The 24,050-nt window shown below is 46.9% G+C and overlaps 1 protein-coding gene across 2 annotated transcripts in view; it reads right to left on the bottom strand.

The window, feature by feature from the left end:
- The window catches only part of GRIK1 (glutamate ionotropic receptor kainate type subunit 1), a gene marked incomplete at its 5' end in the record, with an annotated part of 100,917 nt that overhangs the window by 31,460 nt on the left and 45,407 nt on the right, over nucleotides 1–24,050 (bottom strand). For both annotated transcript variants that reach the window (XM_083854573.1, XM_083854574.1), the window contains 6 exons: nucleotides 4,748–4,891; nucleotides 7,871–8,044; nucleotides 8,883–8,936; nucleotides 15,593–15,774; nucleotides 18,533–18,790; nucleotides 21,386–21,553. In XM_083854573.1, the coding sequence (XP_083710699.1) occupies nucleotides 4,748–4,891; nucleotides 7,871–8,044; nucleotides 8,883–8,936; nucleotides 15,593–15,774; nucleotides 18,533–18,790; nucleotides 21,386–21,553 (980 nt within the window). The remainder of the gene's footprint in view (nucleotides 1–4,747; nucleotides 4,892–7,870; nucleotides 8,045–8,882; nucleotides 8,937–15,592; nucleotides 15,775–18,532; nucleotides 18,791–21,385; nucleotides 21,554–24,050) is intronic.

The following is a 24,050-nucleotide window of genomic DNA, read 5'->3' as shown; positions in this document are numbered from 1 at the left end:
ATCCTGAGTGGGAAGGGAGCCCCAGGGAGCCCAGCCCCTGGCCCTGCACAGACACTAAACAATCCCACCCTGTGCACCCCTGGTGTCCAAACTGACCCGAGAAATTCCCCAAACAGACCAGATTCAGGTACTTGTTTTGTAGAACAGACCTGGATTTTTTTATTCTCTCTTTTTTTTCTCTTCTCTTGCTGTTTAAGTGTAACTTGAAAATTTGGAAACTTTTCCCTAAAGGCAAAGAATCGTCTGGGTTTTTCTCTGGGTTTTTCTCTGGCTTTAATGGGAGTTTGGTCAGAAATCAGTCACCTGGCTGTTCACTGTGGGAGGAGTGCACTCAGAAGTTGGAGTGAAGTCTAATTGCAGATAGGAATATTTTCCTGCCTACTCAGTTTTGCTGTGGGATTATTTTGACCCATGGTATATATATTTAATACTTGGGGTTATAATCTGTTTATTTATTATCAGAAGTTCCTAGACAAAATGAACATCAGTTATTTATTTAATGTACATTCCTAATTAATTACAGGGGTGGAGGAACTGATATTCCCAAACTTCTGGTGAGGACTTGGATGGTACCTGACACTTGAATGAAAAATTAAAAACTTAGGAACACCTAAACCTACAACAGAACAGTTTCATGTAACAAAATCTCCCAAGGCCATAAATGGCAATACCACTATAATAATGAATATAATAATAATAATCACTGCCAAATTGCTACTGACCAAGAACAGTTTAATTTTTCTTTGGTTTTCTTTCCTCTTGAAAGAAAAAGGCCCTGGAATTGCAGAGAGAGCTGCCAGATTGAAGTGACAGTGATATTGCTTCTCCTTGGAGTGGAAATTGTGTGTGATGAGCCACACATCAACTTGTCAGCTCTTACAATTAATCCTCTTATTACCAGAGATCCCCCAGGATTATGGAGTACACTGAGTTAGGGTATGACTTTGCCATTATCCTACTCCAAATCTGGCATAACGGATGGAATAAAGAGAATTTCAGCACTTGCCAGCACAGGGCTTTATCTATGGAGATAAACTGAGAATTATGATGCTCCACAGCCTCTTTCCTTGGAAGAGGTCCAGGAAAAGTCCTGAGTTTCAGTGAGCAGCCCTGGAAATGCAGTGGGAAGCAGAAAGGTGCATTTTCCACGGCTGGAGGGGTGGGATTAGACTGGACTGGGAACATGGAAAATGTAACCATTGTGTTTGAGTAAGCCTGGGTATATTAAATATGTCCTGAAAAAATGTTTTTTGTAGCAAATATTAAAACATCCTCCATATATTCAGATAAAGTCACTTTATAATAGTTATTGCTTTTTTTTTTTTTAATAAACAAATCTACTGCCAAAGTAATATTTAATGAGCCAAAAACAGACTGGAAGAAAATATAGGTAATCTTTTTGTCAAACAGCTTGTTTTGATTTTGGATATCACAGTATCAGCACCTTGCAGATAATTTTTTATCAATTTTCATCAATTCAATATGTATTTATTCTCAGCATGCAATCCTGCAATTACTTTGCAATCTGGGCATAGATAATTCCATAAATAAGTGTTTTTCCACTTGAAATTTGACTTCAGAATAAGAATGCCTATTGACATTACCCTCAGCCTCATTGTCTTCTCGGGAAGCTGAGCTTTATTTCCTAATAAAGCACCGTGGGATGCAGGTCAGGCAGTTGTTTTGTTTGCTCTCCTAATTAAGAGTTTTCAGGTCAAAGTAACAGCCAGTAATAGGCTCGTAGCAGAAATGCACTTCGTGGACTAGAGCTAAGGTTTATGAAAAGTGAAACAAAGAAGAAAGATTGTCTTAGGGAGAGTGGATCAAGTGTTAATATTAAATTAACTGGTGAGAGAAGCCCTACCAAAGTAAAGAACTGTTTCAATTTGGTGAAACTGAATATTGCAGCAGCAGAGCCCAGAGAATAAATCCAGCCAGCATCCACAGACCCTGTCACTGCCTCAGTGCTAAAATGCAATGAAAACGATGCAGCAGAAGATATTTTATTTCATGTTTTGGAGCAAAATGTTGTCATCTTTTCCCAGTCATTGCACGAAGATTCCAGTGCTGCCCCACAGCCCCTCTCAGAGAGCAGGGGAATGAGGATTTCCTGGCTCCTCTGCCATCAGCCTCCTGTTCTGCTCTCTCCTTTTTATTTGTTCCACTCTGCAGGGTTGGAGTCCCATGAAAATACCTGACTGGGTGATTCTGGGAGTAATCAAAGGCCATGAAACAACAGAAATGTTCTATTCTCTTCTGAGGTTCTTTGTGCTCCTGTGTTTGGAGATGTTGCCAATTGGACACGGAACAAACTGATGGATACCTCTGCAGATGGATTGCTTTCCCTTCTGTCATAATTTACATTTCTACTTCTACTGTAATGAAAAACCTCCAGTTCCTTCTCCTTCCAGCACTGAATGCAGATGGATGGCTCTCACTCCTGCTCTCAGTGCTTGGCATGGATCTCCTTAGAAATACAGCAGGAGCTGAAATCTCTTCAGATCTCTTTCAATCCCTGAGATTTTTCTCTGTGATTCTGCTTGAGGGCATTTAACAGTCACTCAGAATCCAATCTGCATCCCTATCCTTCTCTCTGCAGTTGTTCTTTTAATTGTGGCTGGATTTGAACAAGGGGAGCTCACACTGGTTTCGATGATAATTGAAAAACAGTCACAATCTGGGGCCTTATCTTGTGCTTTAGAGGGGACATAAGCAGAACCTGATCATTCAATTATGAACATATTTCATGTTTACCCCCATTTTTCCTTCAGAAAAGGTGGGATCATCCTGTCTGTCCCTGTTCCCCCTCTGCAGACAGACGCTGCCTGCAGATGCCTTCAGAAGGGCTCAAAGACTGGAACATCCTTCAGCTGTGGGTGGCACTGGGTCACTGAGAGACACAGCTTCTGACAAGGATCCACTCTTCATTAAAAACTCCTTAATGGGCTGCTGCAGAGCCTTGGGCCCAGACATTTCATAGCGCTGGCCCACAAAGCAAATGAGGTGACCTCAGTTCTTTTCACCACCAAAATAAAATGCAAAAACTCACCAGGGAGCCACTGAAGCACTTGTTAACTTCAGCATCTGCAGGAATCACTGCAGGCAAATTCTCTGTCTGAAACTGGTTTATTTAGACTGGAGTACTGAATGTTTGTCTTTAGATCAGTCTGTAAAATGCCTCCACACAATGTCAGTACCACATCACAAATCAGGAAAATTAAATTCTATCTATGTGGGCCCAAGATATCACTCTGCCTCCCTGACTTTATTTTCTCCATACCTATTCACTGGTTCCTAATTATAAAGTTCCTCTGTCCCTGTTGAACAAACCAGGCCCTAACATGATCTAGGGAGGTCCAAATGTATTTGCTATTTGTTTCCAACTCGCGTTTCAGGCTTTACAGGAAATGCAATCTGGTCTTATTAAACCTTATCCTCTGGTTTTAACAACCACCTTTTTTTTTTTTGGCTTCATCAGACACAGGAAGATAAGACTCTCAGAGTATTCAAATTAGTGTTTTACTGACCACGAGAGACTCTGTTTGCCAGGCCATCAGTAATTAGCTCCCATATCTCACTCCACGCAAGAGAAGCTGCTTGTCCATGATAAATGAGAGCTGTGTCATTGTTTGAACTGATCTGCTGGGGCACATCTGGTACTCTTGGGCACAGTATTCTGGTTTAGGCTTCAGGAACCCTTAGTTTTATACTCAGCATCCCCCAAAATAAGTAGGGCATCACTGCAGGGGCATTCAGGGGCATTCACTGATATAAAATCTTTCAATTTCAAATTAATTATTTTTCAAATGCAGGGGCTGAGGTGGGGAGAAAGTAAAACGTATGTGGGACACTCCATGTAATTTCCAATTTTCATTTCCACACTTCCCCAAAGGAAAGGTTTCCATTTGAAAATCAAAATAAAACTGGGACTTTTGAAAGAGTGAAGGCATTTCAACTAAAATGTGTATTTTTAGGCCAAGCTCAGTCATGGATTCTTGTAAGACAGAGCATTGCTTCAGGAAGCAATTTCCTTCTTTAGAAATACTGGCTGCAATGTTTTCTGGTTATTGATCACTGATCAAACAATCTACAAAACAATTGGAATTACACAGTGAAGCGAGGGCAGAGCTACAGACTCCCTTTTCTTTCAATTTCCACAACAACAGTTGTAGTTACCTCATATTTTTAGAAACTATCAACATCCACAGCAAACATTCACCGAATAAACAACCTTAGGGAGGTCTGACAGTGTTTTAGTCTGAGACTAAAGGGAAGACCAGGATGGAAGCCAGAGCCTTGTGCCTGTAACTCGCGGGGTTTTGCCATGAAGGCGAGGAGGGGGAATTCACCCTGTGAGTGCCGGAAAGGGGAGCACAGCAAGGACCAGCACAGGGAGCAGGCGGGGAGGAGGAAAGGAGGGATGGCAGAGGGGAGGAGGAAAGGGGGGATGGCAGCGGGGAGGAGGAAAGGAGGGATGGCAGCGGAGAGGAGGAAAGGAGGGATGGCAGAGGGGAGGAGGAAAGGAGGGATGGCAGCGGGGAGGAGGAAAGGGGGGATGGCAGCGGGGAGGAGGAAAGGAGGGATGGCAGCGGGGAGGAGGAAAGGAGGGATGGCAGAGGGGAGGAGGAAAGGAGGGATGGCAGAGGGGAGGAGGAAAGGAGGGACGGCAGAGGGGAGGAGGAAAGGAGGGATGGCAGCGGGGAGGAGGAAAGGGGGGATGGCAGCACGGGCGGGGTCGGGCACTTGCCTCCTTGATGAGGTTCATGAAGCGGGGCCCGAAGCGCCAGGGCTTGTGGCGGTGGCACTGCAGGGAGCTGACGGTGAGCTGCGCGGCGCGCTGGGACGCCACTGCCACCATGTACACGGCGTCGTACATCAGCGCCGCGTCTGTCTGCGGAGACACAGCCCCGTTAGTGCCCGTCCCAGGGCTCCTCGGGGGGAAAACCTCTCCTGGGAGAGCCGGGGGGGACTGAGGAGCAGCCGAATCCAGCTCTTCACGTGAATTTCCGAGTGCTTTCAGCACTGGGAGGGAAACTACACCACGGAGAGGGAGGTCAGGGGGTGCCAGGCAGGCTGCAGAGGGGTTTTAACAAGTCCCAGATGTATGGGCCACTCTTGGCATGGCACTTGTGGGATTGCTTCCTTCCCAGCAGGTCAGGCTGGCCTTACTTTCCAGGGAAGTCAACCCCATGATCACCCAGAACACATCCCAATGCCCAGGTGTCTGCTCCTCTCAGTGCCCGCTGCCCTCCAGGATCCTGTCTTTTGTGCCTTTTGGCACGAATGTGTGCAGTGGTGTCTTGGAGAGAGGGGAAATGTCCTTCTGAGCTGTGTTTTGGGGGGGGATTAACTTGGACTCACACATCCAACTTCTCACTACAGCCCTTAGATCCTTGAATATTACCCCATGGATTCAGGTACCAAACTTACTGGGTGCTCTTTGTGCATCTGTGTTTCTTTGGGGGTGGGTTTGTGGGTTTAAAGGCACAGCCTCAAACTGACATCACACACTCTGCCCCACTTTGTCTCTTCAGAAAAGGTTCACCTTCATCTCTCAGTGCTCTCACAGTGAGGTGGGAATGGTTGTGTCTGCCTTAATGATGCTGCACAAATTACCTTTCAGGTAAACTTAATGAATAATTAACCAGGGGCCTGAAAAAACAGGCAGCAATTCTGCAGATGAGAAACTGGACTCCTTTATAGGAACTAGAGAGCTGATCAGTTTTCTATTTCTTTTCCCTGCAATTCCTCTGGGAAATTAATACATTTGATTCTTTGTCTGAGCCATTTACTCGAGTAAATGACAACAGCATCAGTGTTACCAGTATTGGAGGGTTTTGCTCAAATGTATCTGAATTGAAGGACCCTTAAGATAGTGCAGAAGAGGAATTGGTCTTGATATGCTTGTCAGAATCTGCCCAAAATAATGCTGCACAATGGGAGCAAATTGTGAGATCAGAAAACATTGTGAGTGATGAGTCAAGCAGGAGGAGACAATAGCAGCTGTTCTCCCTGCTCAGCGTCTCACAACAGTCAGTTCCAAGCCCACTCAGGGAATGAGTGTGCTGACCTCAGGCTGGCCCCAAATCCCTCCAAATCGATGGAAATATTCCCATCTATGTCAGGAAACCTCAGTTTTTACACTGGACTGGGCCCTCATGATTGGATTTTACTGGCTCTGCCTGTGTCCCAGGCCCAGAGACCCTGGGAGGAGATGTTTGGTAAGAAAGCTCCTCTGTCCTCACTCTGTTCTGTCTGGGAGAGCTGATGCTTTGCCCTGAGCACATGGTGCATCCCCAGTGTCTGTAGCACTGCCAGGCCCAGCTGCTCAGTCCTGTCCTTGTGCCACCTCCCTTGGCTTGTCCCTGCTCCCCTCACTGTGGCTCTGTCCAGGTTGGAGGGTGCAACAGGTTACCTCATTTTCCAAAGTCAATCACCTCATCCTGATTTCTGTGCTTTTATGTCAGGAGAAGGAGACTCAGAGCTCCTGGAACTTGTTTTTCTGATTTTTGTGTGCTGCTAAAACCACTGCAAAGAAAGCCAGAGATCTCATTAGAGCAGCTCTGCCCCTGGGTGCAGTTTGGGCGTCCAGCAGGACGTGAACTTGGAGCTGTCTTGCTTGTGCCCTGCTGACTTCCCACAAGCTGCTTTCCGGGCAAACAGCAGAGCATGAACCAGAAGGGATAAATCCCGAGTTAATAACAGGATGTACAGTCCTGATCTCAGCGCACTGTGCCGCCTGTCACAGCCTTATTGTCACATGAAATGCAGCAGTGGTGCAGCTCTCCATCAAACTGGGCAGTAATGGAACCTGCCAGGAATATTGAAATGATCCCAGCAAGGAGGGAGAGCCTTCCCTCTGGCTGTGTCAGAGCATCAAGGACACTGAGATTCTGAAGCTGGAAAGGGGAGAACAACAGTCAGGACACCAAGGAGAGCAGAAGAGTGGTGAGAACTTTGCTTTTCCCAGTGTTGTATTTGGGGCATTTCTGGGTGAATTCCCATCAGGAATTCCCAGGGACAACTTTCTCCCTGCTTTGGGTATGAGTGAGCACAGTGACACTGCCCAAAGCAGCATCAGTATGTGAAATGCCAGGGACAGCACACTCACTGCATTTCTCCTCAGGATGTTAAGACATTGCCAAATTTTCCCTGCAATTGTCTGCAATAAAGTCTATTTCTTATTGCTTGGAGCTCTACTCAGTCCATGAGATACATTATCCCATACTGCAAAGAGATGGTGACCCTTCACCCTGCCAAAGTGAATGGAGTCATGGTGTCTGTGTAATTGTTCTTATTCTTTCTTCTCCACCTTGAGGGAGTGCTGGGCAGGAATCCTCATTCCCTGCCTTAATGATACCTTTCATCTCTCTTTGAATTACATCTCAAAAGCCAAAGTTTCTGTAGAGATGGAAATGAGGAGAAAAGGCACTTTACCCATTTGAAAATGCTGCTCCCTTCCCACACGCGTGGCCCCTGCCCCTGCAGGTTATAAATCCCTCACCCACCAGGGAAATTCTATTTCCTGCTGCGTTTTCCTTGCACAGTGCAGCAGGCGATGGGAAAGGCGAGGCAGCATTTCAGGGTTCACAGCAAGGGGACCAAGGGTGGCACTGTGCCAGGGCATTGTCCCTGTGCCAGGGCATCGTTCCTGTGCCAGGGCACTGTCCCTGTGCCCCCCTGCCATTGTCACTGCTCACTCACTGTCATGGTGCCAGGGCATTGTTCCTGTAGGAGGGCATTGTCCCTGTGCCATGTCACTGTCCCACCCCTGCCAGCTCACTCACTGTCATGGTGCCAGGGCATTGTTCCTGTAGGAGGGCATTGTCCCTGTGCCATGTCACTGTCCCACCCCTGCCAGCTCACTCACTGTCATGGTGCCGTCCCGCAGCCCCGAGTCGGGCCTGGGTGGTGCCTGCAGCCGCTCCATCGACCACTTGTCCACCACAGACGACACCTGCGGGTTCTCGACGTTCAGCAGCCGGAATCCCGTCATGTTCACCCCGCTGTACCTGTAGGGCTCCAGGTCCAGGGCAAACAGGTCCTAAAGCACCAGCAGGAACACAAACGTGATCATTTTGAAAGGAAATTGTGGGGCTTCTCCCCTGTGCCCACCCCAGCTCCCAGCTGAAATGTGACTGAGCCAGAGCTGTGTGACATGAGTGACAGAGCACACATCTGCTTTTGGGAATGGAAACATCAGTTGCCCACAGCAGAACTGCTTTGCAAGCAACCTGCACATTTTAATTTACAGCAGTGCTGCAGCTCTGACAGGCCGACATGAGGAATTAGCCGACCAGTGTCAAGCTTCTTTCTAAGCTCAGGGGAGGAAAATTTCGAGAGACCCGGTGAGCGCTGTGCTTTGGCTGCTCATGGATCCCATTTTCCCCTGCAGAGCTCCCCAGGCAGCTCTGCCAGGCTGTGGGATGGATATGTCAGTGCATGAAGGCTCCATGTGCTCCAGAGCCTGGCATTTACAGGGCTGCAAAAGAATATTATAGAATTTCCTGAGTGCTTTTATCCGTTTGTGATTTTGTGTTTTTATAAGTAAATGGAACAATGATGAACCAGCAGTGCCTACAGTGCAAAGCCATTCACTCTTTATTTTGTTTTACTCTGGTCCATCTGAACTCATGGTTTCTTGTTAATCAGCATATTGCAATTAATTTTCACTGCATTAAAGTGTTACCCAGCCCCAGAAATGGAGCCAAAAGCTTTCTTAAGAAATTGTGGGTCCTGATATGCATAAAGAGTGTTAGCAGTCATTCTCCAGGAGTTTCCTTGACCAACGGCAACAAAGATCTCCTAGAAAAAGGGGAAAATTCAGCTGTCTTTTCTGAAACAGAGGAAATTCCCCCCCAGATGTTTATAGTGTTCCTTACCAGTGTTGTGAAAAAGTAGTGGTAGTATTCTGTCATCATTCCCATGGAGAGAATCTGTGAAAGACATGGAAAGGTGAAGGTACTTTACTCTGAAAGCTCCCAGTGTGCTGCAGTGCCTTTGAAAAGCAAGGGTTAAGTGTATCCCAGGTCATGAGAGCTTGATTGCAATAAACTCTACATTTTTCTTTAGGAGCCAAAAATACCCTGTTGTATTTAAATGGTGTGTTTGTCACCTCTGCTCAGGAAAGAGACTAAAGATTGCAAAACTTCCAGGACAAGAAAAATTACTAGCGATAACGAGATGCTGATTTTTTATAATCCTTTAGTCTGCAGTCTGGAAGCGATAAAAAGGAATTTATTAGCAGACAACACAGACAACACAATTTGTAAGGAGAAGTGCTCAGGGGCAGGTTTTTGTATTCTGCTGCCAGGTGAGAACAGGACACTGGTGAGGGCTCAGGAGTAAAGGAGGAAAACAGAAAGAAGGAAGTTCTTCTAAGTGCTTTTTGTTTGTTCCATTGGGGAATGTGGGTCAGCAGGAGGATGCCAAAAGAGCTGAGATGGAAGAAACTTTAGGCTGGATTGACCTTCGGGAGGTGTAAATGGACACTGATGGCCACCTCGGGCAGAGGAGGATGAGGTTTTCCTTCCCAGCCCTTGCTCTGCAGGACAGTTCCTGAAGGATGTGCTTTGATCCCTCAGCCCTCGGTAAAATCAGTGGCAATGTTTCCAAAACCAGCGGGAATGCTTACAAAACCGGTGGGAATATTTCCATAACCCCCCGGGGTGTGTGTAACTGGCTGCTCCACAGCCTCCCTGCATCCTTCCTCCCCTCATCCTCACGTCCCCACACACTTTCACCTGCACAGGAGAATTCTGCCCTCTCTGGGATCTTGTGAGGAGGAGGAGGAGGAGGAGGAGGAGGAGGAGGAGGAGGAATTATGAACTGGGAAACTGCTGAGGAACGTATTGCCACGACAGCAACAGAGACCAAGGTTAACTCCTGCTCAGTCATGATCACAGCAATGTAAGGTTCTGTTGTTAATACCCTTTGAGGACAGTTTTTGGAGTGCCTGACTAGCTGTTTGAAAGGCAGGGAGAAATAGTGGGATTTGGCTGGCCAAAATTCCCTTCCTTGGCAGAAGCCTCTGAACTTCAGTTGAGTGATTGTCTATGGCAATTCCTCACGTACACACATACAAAAATAATAATAAAAAAATAAATTAAAAAAAAGGGAAAAAAAAATAAGAAAGAGAGAAAGAACCCCCTGAACTTTCTGAGCTGCAGCAGATAATAAAACCAGCTCAGTGTTAATCGCAAACAACTGATCCGTTTCCAGCCACTAAAAGTCAAGCCAGAAGGCAACTATTTCATTGAAATGCTCCACTGGATTTACACATCAAAATTGCCTTTTTTATTTCTGATTTTATTAATCCTCTTCTATTCTGTTTCTTGGACCTCTTTTATTACCTGTAGAATAAGCTGGAGGCTGCTGTTCCTCTCCTGTTTATGCACAGATAACAATACAGGGCTGCATCCAGGAGAACTTTTTGTGTGCTGTGTTTCCCAGCTGACCTGGCTGGACTGAGTCCCCTTCCCTGGAGCCATTGGATTTCTGTGGCTTGGCAAAGGAGGTGCCAAATTTAGGGGATTTTTATGATGCAGATCTCCTTTGAGCTGAAACTGCACTGAAACAGCCCGAGTGTGACCCTGTGGGGCTCAGAGCAGCTGCCAGGTTAAACAAACGTGGTCTGAGCCCAGGAGATGCCCAAATGTCTTTGGTCCAGTGCAGGATGTTTACAGTCAGGCCACTGTGGTGCTTTAGGGTGAAAACAAGTTCTCAGCAGTTTACACGGGGGGATCCAAGTGCCCAGACTGAAGTGAGTGATTCCTTCAGCTCGGATTGCAGCCTGAGGCAGGAGAGCTGCGAGGCCACTGCACTTCTGCTGGCAGAGAACACAAACTGCGACCTGCCTGCATGGCCAGTGCTACCTCACAGAACGCCCTGAAATGCAAATTCACACGGGGCAGGCAGACACATTTACTGCGGTGATCACCAGGGGTAGCCTGGCTGTTTGGGGAGCAGCTCCCAGCTTTTGCTGCTGCAGCTGCACTGCTGGAGGTGGGCAGGTAGCTGAGCCAGGGCAGCTTTCCTGTCAGATCCGGGAGTGTTTGCCTCCTGCATGAAAGCTTTTAGGAGAATATTGATCGCCCTGTGAACAGAGCCGGCAGGACACACAGAGCTGTGAATGATCATGATTGCAGAAGTCGTGCTACAGGTTTATTCTTTAAAGCAAAACCACCCCAAAACAAGGCACAAAATAATGCCCAAACAAACAAGGAAAACCCCCAAACCCCACAACCAACAGAAACAAAACTCCTGGCGAGAACAGCCTCAACTGTTTGTCCTCCCCTCTCTCAGTCGTTAAGGATGATAATTAGCTAACAGCTATTAGCACTTTGACATACCTGTGACATGTGCATTAGGTACTAAATAGGGGCTTTTTATTCGAGGATCAGACAGACTTGGCAACAATAATTTCTGTTTAAGGGTAATATGGCTGCTAAGCAAAATTCACCCTGAAGGACGATTTAATGCTCTGATGCAGGAAAACAGGAGACGGAATCAAGTCAAAGCAAAAGCAAGAGGAATGCTGAGAATCATGCTGGACATCCCAAAGCATCAATAACCCCTGAGCCTTAATTCCCTGGATGCTCCTGTCAGTGCAAACAGGAATTTCCAGGGCTTTTCTGCTGAGTGTTTGCAGCACAGCAGACACAGGAAGCTCCCAGCAGCTGCTTGGACCAAGGATGGATTTCAGGCTGGGACACCCCTGAAGCACCTGGCAAAGCTTCCCACAGAGCAGGTGACCAGGAGAGAGAGGGGAAGGCAACATCTCTGTGTGCCTGCTCACTGGAAACTGGGATGAGGTTTCATTGCACATTCTATTGAAATAACTTTGCATGTAATTATGTAAATAATTATGCACCTGATACAAATGTCCTATTTAAATAATAATAGCTTTTACTTACTGTGGGACTCAGATGAATGTAAACTAGGGAAATCAGCCTCAAATATTCTCCTTGTACATCTCCTGCCTAGCCTTCCCTGTATTACATTTGTTCTTCAGCCAAACTCAGATATGGTTGGACAATGGGAGATAAAGACACTTCCATCCCTAATCATCCATTCCAGATCAGGAGCCTGGCCCTTGTCCTTTGCAGCTGTGCACTTTCAGCTGTGGGTCATGAACCACGAAGTGAATCCAAAAAATATCAGTGGTCAAATGATATATGGCGATCCAACAGAGACTGGATAAAAATACTCTCTCTTATGTCTGAACATCTCTTTTGGGTGTCCTGTTCCTGCCTTGAATCACATCCCAGCTCTAACTTGCATTTGTTCAACTTGGAAAAAACTCCCTGCCTCATTTAGATCCATTGTCAGGCTGCCTTCGAGGCAGGCTGGAACTGGAATGATAGGCAAGTGCGTTAGTGGGAACTGCACCAAATCCTGTGCTTGCTTTCACTGTGCATTTCCCTCACTCCAGCTATTATTTAATTTCATGACCATTAAATGCATTTCATTCTGCATTTCCCTCACTCCAGCTATCATTTAATTTCATGACCATTAAATGCATTTCATTTTCCAATTAATTAGCCCCGCTGTTTTCTAAGCCAGTCCATCCCTGCTTCTCACCCACATGGGGGCACCTGAGGGATCTGCCACTGCTATTTCTCCCATGGAAATGAGAACAGAGCTAATCCTGCCTTTTCTTAGCAGCCAACCTCCAGGTTTTCAACTCCAGCCTACCTGCCAGGTTCCTGGAAGGAGCACAGTGAGGAGCTGCAGTTTTCTATTCTCATGTCTATTACCGTACGAGGAATGTGCTCCACGGTGACACCTGGTTTTTCAGCCTTCTGGAGGAACTGAATTAATGATCCTTTTCCTTGTCTGTCACATCATCTCTCCAGGATGCTCTGTGAGAGCCTTAAGCCTGATTAAATATACAGTACACTTCCTCCAATGTATTTTGGGGGTGTGAAGAAAGGAGCAGGTAATTTAAGGTTAGAAGGGATGTACTTTCTGAGGGATGAGTTTGCCTAGCAGTAAAATCTGTGTTCACTCCTGGTGTGTTAGCACAAACTGGGGGTTAAGCACAAGGACTCGACCTCTTCAGCCAAGTTCCTCATAGGCAATATCAGACTGAAGAGTGTGCAGGATAAATTGCAGGATTTGTGCATAAAACAGATGGCAATTTGCACGAGCCAGATTAAATTTACTCGGGGAGTGCTCATCTAATGCAGATAGAGCCTCTGTCCACCAAATATTGCAGATAAATGCCACAGCCAGCAAAGGAGGGCCAGGCCTTGTGGGGCTGCACAGGGACTGAGGAAATCCAGGCTCTCTGGGCATGTCAGAGAGCAAGGGAAACGTGGGACTTCAGAGAACAGCTTGTTCAGCTGTGTGCAGGCTCTGGATTTTGTCTGAATTAGGGTATTGATTCACCTGCTCTTGTTGTGCACACAAGGAAGCGTGGCTTGATGGGGGTTTAGTGGAAGCCATAAATAAGCAGAAATTAGAGAAGAAATCTGTCTTTTGTGGTGCTTTGTAAAGCAGAGGCTGGAAGAGGCGAGTGAAGAGGTCCCTGGTGCACACAGTGCCAGGACAGCTCCAGCAGAGCTCTGGGCTAATCCTTCTGCTCTCAGAGGATCTTTTGGGCACCTCCATCTCTGGGTGCCACGGCTGGTGCCCCCTCCCTGCTCCATGGGCCACTCAACACCTACATTACCTAAATACAGTGAACAGACAGGAAAGAGTTGCCTTGGGGACAGCTTTAGGTGCCTCTGAGTCCTGCTCCTGTTGGAAATCTTACATAATTTAACAACATCTTTTTTTTTCCTGTGACATCTACTGGATTGTTTGCAAAGTCAAAAATCTTCTCTAGTGATATCACTGAAATGATTTCTCCAGTGTTTGATGTCTTTCCTCCATCCAGGGTAAAATGACACAGGAGTTTGTGAGTGCAGGGATGGGGAGATGAACTGGGCTCTTTCTGTAACCTGCAATCAGGGGGGTCCCACAGGAATTCAGAGCCCTTCATGCCTGCACATTTCACAGCTGCCTCTGGCAGGGAGGAACTCAGCCCCTGAGTTATTGCTGCCAGCATCATGCTCAGTCACAGACCTAGCCCGCAGAAAAGCCATTTTCCCTTTCTTTGGAGCCTATATTTATGTTGTTTCCTCTCCCACAGTGCTGACCCACAGGTGTAGCTCTCTCAATTTTCCTGTTTTCTCCCACACTGTCATTCCCCCTCCTTCCCCCAGTTCTTCAGGCACTGGAGAGCATTATCTGTATCTGCAGCCTGTCGCTTGTTTGGCTGATCCATATCCCACACAAACTTTTCTGCTGCTTTGCCCTGCTTTAGTGCATCTTTCAGCACTCCCTCCTCTTCTTTTGACACCTAGGTTTTGTTTTTGGGATTTTTTTTCCATACTCAGCCTGACATGCTGGAAGCTTTGTGCCTCCTGCAGAGTGCCAGACATCTACACCCTCATCTTGCCAGTCCTTCAAAATCTGTGTTGACAACTTAACTCTTCCCCCACAAACATCCTTTGGGAGCAGCCAGAAGTGGGGATGCTTTTGGGCAGCCCTGCAGGGAGCAGAGTGGGGGGACAGCCCACTTCTCCTGCCCAAATAGTGCTGCTACAGTGCCCTCCCCACCACTGCACCTCAAATCATTCACACCGAGGAAATCCCAACATCTAGTGCAGGACAGCATTCCTGAGAGAAGAAAATTCCACCCTACAAGCTCCCAGGAATTGTGTGCTGCAGCTGATCTTGGATTCTGCAAGCCCCAAGTTTCTCCAGCCTGGAGAGCAAGATTCCAGGCTCCACACACAAGTGCAATAACTTTCCTTACCAACTTTGGCACCAAAAGCTGCTCTGCAGATCTTAAATATTTCAGTAAAACCTTGTGGGATGGGAACAGAAGGGAACTTTATGGGCATTTACTCAGTGGACACTCTCTGGTGCTCTTTTGGGATCAGGGTATCCCATCAGATTGACTGGCTCATCCCTGCATGTGCAACAAGAAGGGAACTGCTCTCCAAATGTATGGAGCTGTTTCCTGCAGGTCAGCACACTGGGCTTTAGACTTTGATTGTCAAGGAATATAAAGCAAGTGACACCAGTAAATTCTAATTCCCACCACTCCCTGTGTGCCCCTGGGAATGTCCCAGCCCATTTATGTCAGCCTGTGTTTGTCCTTGCCTGCTGTGGCTGCCCAAATTTCACACTCAGGCCGGGCCACCCTTGCACAACAACCTCTCTCGTTGTTTTAAAGGGTAGTCTTTTCTTCTTATTCTGCCTTTTTTTTTTTTTTTAATTGGGAAAGAAATAAAAACTCTGGTGATTAAACCAGGACAAGCTGAAACACATGAAGTGATGCCCCTAGTCAGGCAGGACCTGGAATGTCAGAAAGAAAATGTTTGCTTTGCTCCTGTGGGACACATGTGGGGGTGTTGGGGGCTCTGTGCAGCCCTGGGCTGCTGCACCTTTTGTTGTCACTTCTGTCCCTGCATCATGAGCCCCGAGCTGAGGATGGGTTGTGCCTTTGGCTGTAGTGCTGCCAGCCAGAGGAATCAGAGAGGCTGACAGGTTTCAGGGTACAGGGCCCATGTGGAGCTCTGCCCCCCAGCCCCGGTACCTGCTTGAGGATTTCTGCTGCCGTCTCGTGTGAGCAGTCAAATATCACATAGAACTCCTTGCCCTTCTTCATCTCCTTCAGCAGAGGCCTGGCATCCTTGTTCCCAGAGGGCAGCTGCCGGATTTTGATCTTGATGTTGTATCTGGAAGGGGCTTTGATGAGCTCCTGCAGGCGAATTAGACCTGAAAAACGACAGGCAACGACACAGTCACCATCCTGTGCCACGAGGATTTATTGTTGGTTAAACAGGGTCTCTCACACTCCACACTCCCTAAGGATAATTGCTAGCTCCATATTTGCCAGCTTTCTAGCTAATATTATTAAAGCTTTTCATTCCCATGTTTATACTTGGCTTCAACATCTAAATATTTTGAAAGGTGTTTTTAACTGGTTGACTACAGGATATGTTTGCATTGATGAAATACAGTATAAACATATTGTAGTATGTTTAAACTGAGACATAAAAAGCAAATAAGGCTTCTTCCTGTGCAGCTCATTCTTGTTCCAATACCAAACAGCAAGAAGATAAAACTGAGGAAACCTCCTCCTGACTTTCCTGCCTGATGTCACTCAGCAGCTGTGAGATGTTATAGAACCTTTTGAGATGCAGCTCCACGTCCTCAAACACAGGTGATTTCTCCAGCTCGATGTTCAGCTGGCACAGCTTTCCATGCCTTAGCTGAAGTCAGTGGAGCTCAGCCAGAGCCTTGTCCAAGTGTTTAAACACAGTGCAGTTCCAGTGGCTAATTCAGCACTCCTGTGCAATTTGCACTGCCTCCAAAACCGAGGGAAGACAGTTAAGAGCTCTTTGAGGTGTGTGATTACAGCCTCTCATTATCCAAGAATGCAATTCACCCACACAAAATTCCTGATCTCCTGCTGAGGGGAAGTGAAAGGCTGCCTCAAAAATATGCAGAGTGAGAGAGAACACAGGGCAAGGAGTGCTTCTTGAACAAAAATCAAACAAATTATTTATTAAAATGAAGGAACTCCTGCCTCTCCTGCTGGAAGTGGGATAATATTTATGTGGGGTGTGAGTGCCCCTGGTTGAGTGGCACATCCAGGGCAAGACAAAGCTCCCTCTTCCCTCCGAGGTTTCCAGGGCTTGCTGAGCCCAGGGCTGTTGGCTTTCGCTCAGTACTGGCAGCATGCTTGGGGAAAAGCTGCTCTCCCCCCTCACAGGGCCAGGGCTGTTCCTCACAGGTTTTCAAGTACCAACAATCAGCTGGGAACATGAAACATTCTGAGCACTCGGCTGGAAATGCTGCACACACTGGGAGCTGGGCCTGGAGCCAGCTGAGGTACAGGAACCCACTGGAGCTGATTGTGATGGAATGGGCTCCCAGAACCCACTGACAAAGGAGTTGGTGTCCCCTGGCTGGGAAAGCACTGGCTGTACTCAGGGCTCACTCCTGGCTGCAGTGCCCTGGGACAGCAGCTTCAGGAGGGGAAACAGGTTTGGGAGGAAGAGTGGCATCCAGGGAAGCCTTCATCTCATCCACACCTCGCACTGAGAACTGGGGCTTGTCTTCCCAGCAACAAAAAGTATTTGAGTGCAAGTGTAGTGAAATGCAAAAATAATAAAAAAAAGGATTTGCTAACCACCTCCCTGACCTTTTGGGGGGTAGAAATTACTGTGTGCCTTAAAATATCTCCTTTGGTCACATCAGACTGGGACCTTGCACTTCCCAACACTTCCTGCTGCCACATGAAGTGGAGATGGAGCCCAGGTGTGGTGTCCTGGAGGAAACAAAGCAGCAAAAGCAGCAGTGGAAAGAACTGCAGCTATTTTCCTGGAGGATATGGCAAAAGCCTGACCCCCTGAGCCCATCCAGTGCCACCCCCTGCCCTAGGCAGGGACAGCTCCCATGAGACCAGGGTGCTCCGAGCCCCATCCAACCTGGCCAAGATGGTTTTATTTCTTGTGGTGAAACGATGTCAAACTCTCATTAGAGATGAGAAATAAAAGAGCTTGAGTTAACTGGCATCACTCTAACCCCAAATCCAAGGACTATTTATACTGATCAAAGTTGACATGTTTACTTTCCTGACTCTGTGTTAATACGATGATTGATGATTAATTTACTTTGTAAACACCTCTGTAGATGAAATCTCTTTAATATCAGGCATCTTTGTAGCTGAGCAGGTACACAGCACTTGGTGTTTTGGAATGCCAATTTGGTGATGGGGTGAGCTGGAAAAGACCTCTCCTTGTTTCTATTTGGTCTAGAAGATTTATCTAGGAGCTACTGGAGAATGTCCAGTGGGGGCTGCAGAGAGGATGAGGGGTCTGGAACATTTCTGTTGTGAGGAGAGGCTGTGGGAGCTGGACCTGCTCAGTGTGGGGAAGGGAAGGCTGAGAGGGGATCCATCAATGCACACATATACGATCAATCCACCCAAATACCCCATCAACCCACACAAATATCCCCAAGGGCTGTCAGAGGATGGTGCCAGGCTCTGCCAGTGACAGAGGAGGAGCTGTCAGTGATGGCCATGAACTGAAACACGACAAGTTCCACCTCAGCCTGAGGAAGAATTTCTGTCCATGGAAGGGGCAGAGCCCTGGAACAGCTGTCCAGGGAGGGTGTGAAGTCTCCATCTCTGGGGACATCCCAAACCCACCTGGAGAGTTCTGTGTCACCTGCTCCAGGTGACCCTGACTCGGCAGGGATCACTTGGGTGGTCTGCAGATTCTGGGATCCTGGGATCAGTTTGGAGCTGTGTTATGGGTTCCACAACCAGGAAGCAAAATGGGATTGACTATTCAAACCCCAGGGGTCTGGTGAAGTGAGCAGCTTTCCAAAAGCCATGGCAGCAGCAGGACAGGGTTTTTCTCCTGTAACCCACTGAGGGCAGGCAGAGTGAGCTGCCCCAGGGCCTGATGGGCTCTGCAGCCTGGCCCCACTCACTCACTCACTCACTCACTCACTCACTCACCTGTGCTGTCCTCGTAGACCACGGTGACGATTTTCCAGTTGTAGTAGAGCACGAGGTCCAGCACAGCCCTGCTGATGGCGGCGTAGTCGGGGTAGAGGTTGATGTAGAAGGCGTCCCTGTTGTCCACGGTGGGGTGCTTCCAGCGGGTCTGGATGTGGGGCACCTCCAGGGCATTGCAGATGGACTGCACGGCGCTGACCGACGAGCTGTGCGCAGGCCCGAACAGCGCCGCCACGCCCAGGGCCAGCTGGTCACAGGCTGGGGACACAGGGGACAGCCAGCTCTTAGTGGGCAAAGCAAGGGACCTGGGGATAGTCATGGAGAGCTTTTATCCTCCAGCCATCCCCATCACTTCAAAGTGAGAACAGAGCATGGCGTTGCTCCCAGAGCCACTGAGAGATGTGCCAGTGGTTCCTGAGGTGTTCAGGGGTGATGTACAGGGTAAAGGGAGAGGCTGAGGGAGCTGGGGAGGCTCAGCTGGAGAAAAGGAGGCTCAGGGGGGACCCTGTGGCTCTGCACAACTCCCTGACAGGAGGGAACAGCTGGGGGTGTCAGGTTCTGCTCCCAGGGAACAGGGACAGGAGGAGAGGGAACAGCAGGAGAGGGAACAGCCTCAGGACAGGGGAAGTTTGGATTGCATAGCACAAGAATTTCCCCATGGAAAAGGTTGTTAAGCACTGGGAGGGGCTGCCCAGGGAGGTGTGGAGTGCCCATCCCTGGAGGTGTCCAAGGATGGCCTGGATTTGGCACTCAGTGCTCTGGGCTGAGGACAAGGTGGGGATCAGGCACAGCTGGGACTCAATGGGCTCAGAGATCTTTTCCAACCTCAGTGATTCTGGTTTGATTGTGGTTCAGAAAATGGCTTTACTGATCAGCTTCATATTCTTGACCTTGCTTGCTGCAAATAAAACCTTCTCTGCTCGTTGCCTTGCAGATCACATGGATTCCTGAACTGCCTTTCTCAGAATGGCTTTGTCCTGGAGGAACCAGGAGCTCTCTGGCTGCCAAAGAAACGTCACGGGAAGGAAGTTCCACAGCAGAATGTCAGGTAATACATCCCTGGAGCCACAGCAGGCTCTCCAAGGATCCCTCTGGGACTAGCACCTTTCCACCTGTGAGAGCTGCTCTAATTTCAGGCTGCTGCAGGGACATGAGCAGCAAAGGGCACCAGGGTTCACTGCTCTCCATAATCTGTGTTTACAAAGCAGGTAGGAATGCCTAAAGCCCTTGGTAACAGCACAGGGACATAAAGAACCCCCACACTCTGACATTTTATACATTTTTTACTCCTCCAAATCAGCCAAATGCATCAACAAAGGTTTCCTCCTCCTCGTGCCCACATCTCAGCCTGATGAACCCTGCCTGGAGCTGTCTTTGCATTTTTCTTTCTCTGCCATGTCTTTGCAGGCTGACAGACAGGGGATGAAGTGATATCAGTTATTTCTGTCCATAGGTAAAATTTACTGCCAGTGTTTTTAACAAGGCTCCTGCACTGACCTGTGGGGCTGCTCTCCTTGTGAGGGTAGGAAGTTTAGAAATGACTCTGATTGAGTGAAACATTAAATACAGCAACTTCCACAATGAGCTCAGATTCTCTAAATTTGTATTTAGCTCTCTGGCTGTAATAGAATATGACAGAAAATCAATTATTTTCTGTTTCCATTCTACAGATGAGTGTTTCACAGACAGCATAAAGTGCACAGGCTTTCCAGGTTTAATTCAGAAGCCTTTCCATAGGTTCACAGGTTTTAATGTGCAAATTTCATAAAAAACTTCAATAATTCATGATGAGAAGAAATTACTGCTGTCTGTGTGAGTTTCTTGCATGCAGATTGACAACTTCCTACATTTTAAATGGAGAAGGCACCTTCACAACAGGCACAGAAGAGATTCTCACTCTACAGGGAATCTGAAATTCTGTCTCAGCCTGGATTATACAGATTATAAATCCACCATGCTTGAGATTCTATAGCACGTAGCTCTAGCATATACCTGATAACTGGAAAAGAATGCAAAAAAATGCCATTTAAAGCTCTTTTTGGTGTCCATTGAAATAATTCTCCTTTTCTTCACTCTTACTAAGAAACTGAGGTAGCATGAGGAAAATTGGGTAGTGTAGATGTTTGAAAGGTGACAGCTCACCAGCTTCGTTTTTATTTTCCAGCCTTCTAGCAAATCCAGTTCCAGGAACTGGGCTGCCCTTTATAACATTTTATGTTATAAAACAAGTTTTGAGCTTGCTTCCAAGAGGCCAAGGAACACATGGAGCTTTAGGAAAGTTGTCACTTATTACCTCTCTCTGTTTTGGCCTGCAAGTCAATTAGATGGGAGTAAACTAAGCTATAATTTTCCTTCTCAGGAAAAAAAAAAAAGACGCATAAAAATTCCAAATTTGACTACTCCAATTCTTAAAGTTGTTTATAATAGAGAAACTTATTTCTGTCTTCAGGGCTCTACTGGTCCCTGGTCTTTAAAATGCAGTGGAAATAATTTACCAATAATGGGTATCTGTGCTAATTACGGGTCGTGACACCCCACTGTGCTTCCTGTGAGTCTGTGATCATTTTTCTGCAGAGTTCCAGCTGGTAAATCTGAGTTTTGGAAAGAAGAATGGCTTGGACTCGCCTCCTGCCATCTGGGGCTCTGAGCATGCAGACAGGACATAGAGGTTTATTCAGAAAGCTCATGACAGTCCAAGCCCAGCTTGATCCTTAGTTCAAACACCTCTGAAAGATTCATTTTATGTTCCTGTTGGTACACATGGTACAAGCAGAGCAGCAAAGGAGATCAGGCTGGAAAAAGGGATAAAGTACAAACCACATATGTAACTGACACAGTAATTGAGATAATTACCTCTCCTCGAGGCTTCAAAGCTATCGAAGAGGTTAATTCTCTGGATGTCATAGGTTAATGTGGTATTAGGCATCAGTGTTCTGTTCCTATTAATGTTGCTGACAGCAAACTTGAATGCCAATTCTTCAATATTAACAGGTTCATTTTCCACAGTTTCGAATATCCCTCCTGTTGGAACAGAGATAAATGAGGATTATTCACCTCTTAATGGCTGCACAGAAAGAGGGAAAAGTAAATTATGAGCCATAATTTCTGAGTGTTCATCAAGGCAAGCCTGATGGCTGCTCAAAGCACTACAGCAACAGCACAGTGGGTCCTCAGTTTTTATCTGCTGTGGCACTGGGGTTAACTCAATGTTATGAATGTTGCTCCAAAAACATCTGGGGAAGTTGACATGTATTTATTGTCCAGCCTTTTCAGAGGAACATTTTAAATGCCCGTGAAAACTTCTATCCAGCTCCTTTCTAATGAAAATAGGGATGCACATGGGTCTTGTTCTCCCTGCTCCAGTCTAATCTGCATTTGGAGATGAAACTTGGACATTGTGGATGTTTTCTGAAGCGTTTCTGCACGTCCTGGCAGTCCAAGACCCACTGAGGAGCTTGAGAGCAAAAAGCCTGAGAGTCTCCCCTTGAGCTCTGTGTTTCCTCTGTTTTTTTCATAAACCTCAGGCAGCATTGTTGGTCATTTTCAGTTTGCTCAGGGACAGGGGAATATTTCTGCTTTTTCCAAGGAAAAGGAGCTGAACCTGTGGACACAGCATGTGGCTGAGCTTTCCAAAAAGAAAGGGAGCAAGTTTTCCAAAAGAGGGCTGTAAATAACCCAAATTTTGGAAGTGTAATGATCTTCCCTGGACTGTATCCTGGGATGGGAAATTGTCTCCAGGCCACAGCCTGTCCCAGCAGACTGGGATGTCCTCTCCCTCCAGCCTCTAGAGACCTTGTTATGCCAACAGCACATTCCCACTGTCCAGGGGCAGTGGGATTTGAGGAGTGCACAGCAAACACAGCTAATTTTAGAAAATAGCTCCTCTAAACAGAAATCTTCAGCTTCAGTGCTTGATTTTGCAATTTACTCATTTAGTGCAAGTCACTAGAGAATACTTTGGATTTCTCACTTACATATTTCCTATTTCCCCATTTTCCCATGTTCAGTTTAAGGCCCCTCTCTCTGTAATTTATGGCCACCTGAATGCATTCAGGTCATGAGCTCCTGCAGTTTTAATGTCACCCATGTAGGAATAACACAGTCATTAGCTGACCAGCAGAAATGGGAACACACTGGAATCAAGACCTGGTTTGGATTTTAACCCAGCAGTGAAGAGCCTGGAGGCTACCAACCCCAGTCTGGTAATGTTATCCCTGGAATAAACAGCATTATTTGACCTCCTGAACCCACACAGAGCAATGCCTTGGCATGGCTTAAACAATCTGCCAACTTCAGCAATTTTCTTGTGTGCTCCATGGATTTCTTATGTACAACGTGCAGGTACCACAACCTTAGAGACTTGTGCAGGTATCAGAACCTTAGAGACTTCTTCCCTCTTCCTCAGAAAACATCCAAGTGAATACAAAAGAGTGTGATACACAAAAACAGCACTCCCCCCCCGCCCTCCCCCCCGCCCCAAAAAAAAAAAAAAAAAAAAAAAAAAAAAAAAAAAAAAAAAAAAAAAAAAAAAAAAGCCTAAGTGCAGGATTTAGAACCAAAACATCGAGTGTAGTGCTGAAAGCCAGCAGGATTTTCCAGAGCTTCAAACTGCAGATCCCCTGAAGGGAAAAAAATCTGGTCTGTCCTTTCAGATCCAATCCTGTGATTCCTCATCCCAACTAGGATCCCAGCAAGTTTAGTGGTTAAATTCAATCATCTTTCCCTCATTTCACCCAAGGCAGACAATTCTTTTCATTCAACTGCAATGCCAGCCTGGGCTTGGGCCAGAGAAGTTCCACTGCTGAGTGTTCCTTGAATCCCTGCTGGAAGCAGCAGAGCATGGCTCCATCAGGGAAGTTGGATGTCACAGGTTCTAGAGACAGCCTGAGATAACCTGGACACAAAGGTGTCCACAATCCCGCCCCACTTCCAGTGGGATGGGTATTTTGCCATTTGATCCTGGCAAAACCCCCCTCCACCTCAGAAATTATCACTGTGCATTCCATCACTTTCTGCTTTTCTTTTTTTAATTAATTAAAACTACTTCATCCAACCACCCTTGAGGCAACCTTGATATCTGGACGTGCACAAGCACTTCCTCATCCTAGGGCCAGAACTATATCCATCCCTCTAATCAACCGCCAATTAAATGAAGATTAATTTTAATTAATGGTGTATAACCAGGAAGTATTTATATTTCATTAGCAGAATTTTTCCTTCTGGAAAAGAGAGAAAGCTCAGTGGGAGCAGGAAGGTAGGGGGGGGGGAAGGAGAAGTGATGGGAAGAGGGGAAGTTTTGTGTGGCTTTCTAAGCAAACCAATCCAAACTCTGCACTATCGATTGGAGCAGGAAAGCACTCACAGGAACTCTGACTGCAGCCTTTATTTGCTGGGGACACACCCTGGATAAAACATGGAATCCTGGAATGGTTTGGGTTGGAGGGGGCCTTAAAGCTCATCCACTCCCACGTCTAGCCATGGACAAAGCCCATGAAGGAGTTGATTGAGGAATAATTCC

This window comes from Zosterops lateralis (genome assembly GCF_965231275.1).
Source record: "Zosterops lateralis genome assembly, chromosome: 2".
Taxonomy (NCBI): Eukaryota; Metazoa; Chordata; class Aves; order Passeriformes; family Zosteropidae; genus Zosterops; species Zosterops lateralis.
Note: the sequence above shows the minus strand (reverse complement) of the source record. Positions and strands in the feature narration are given on the sequence as shown.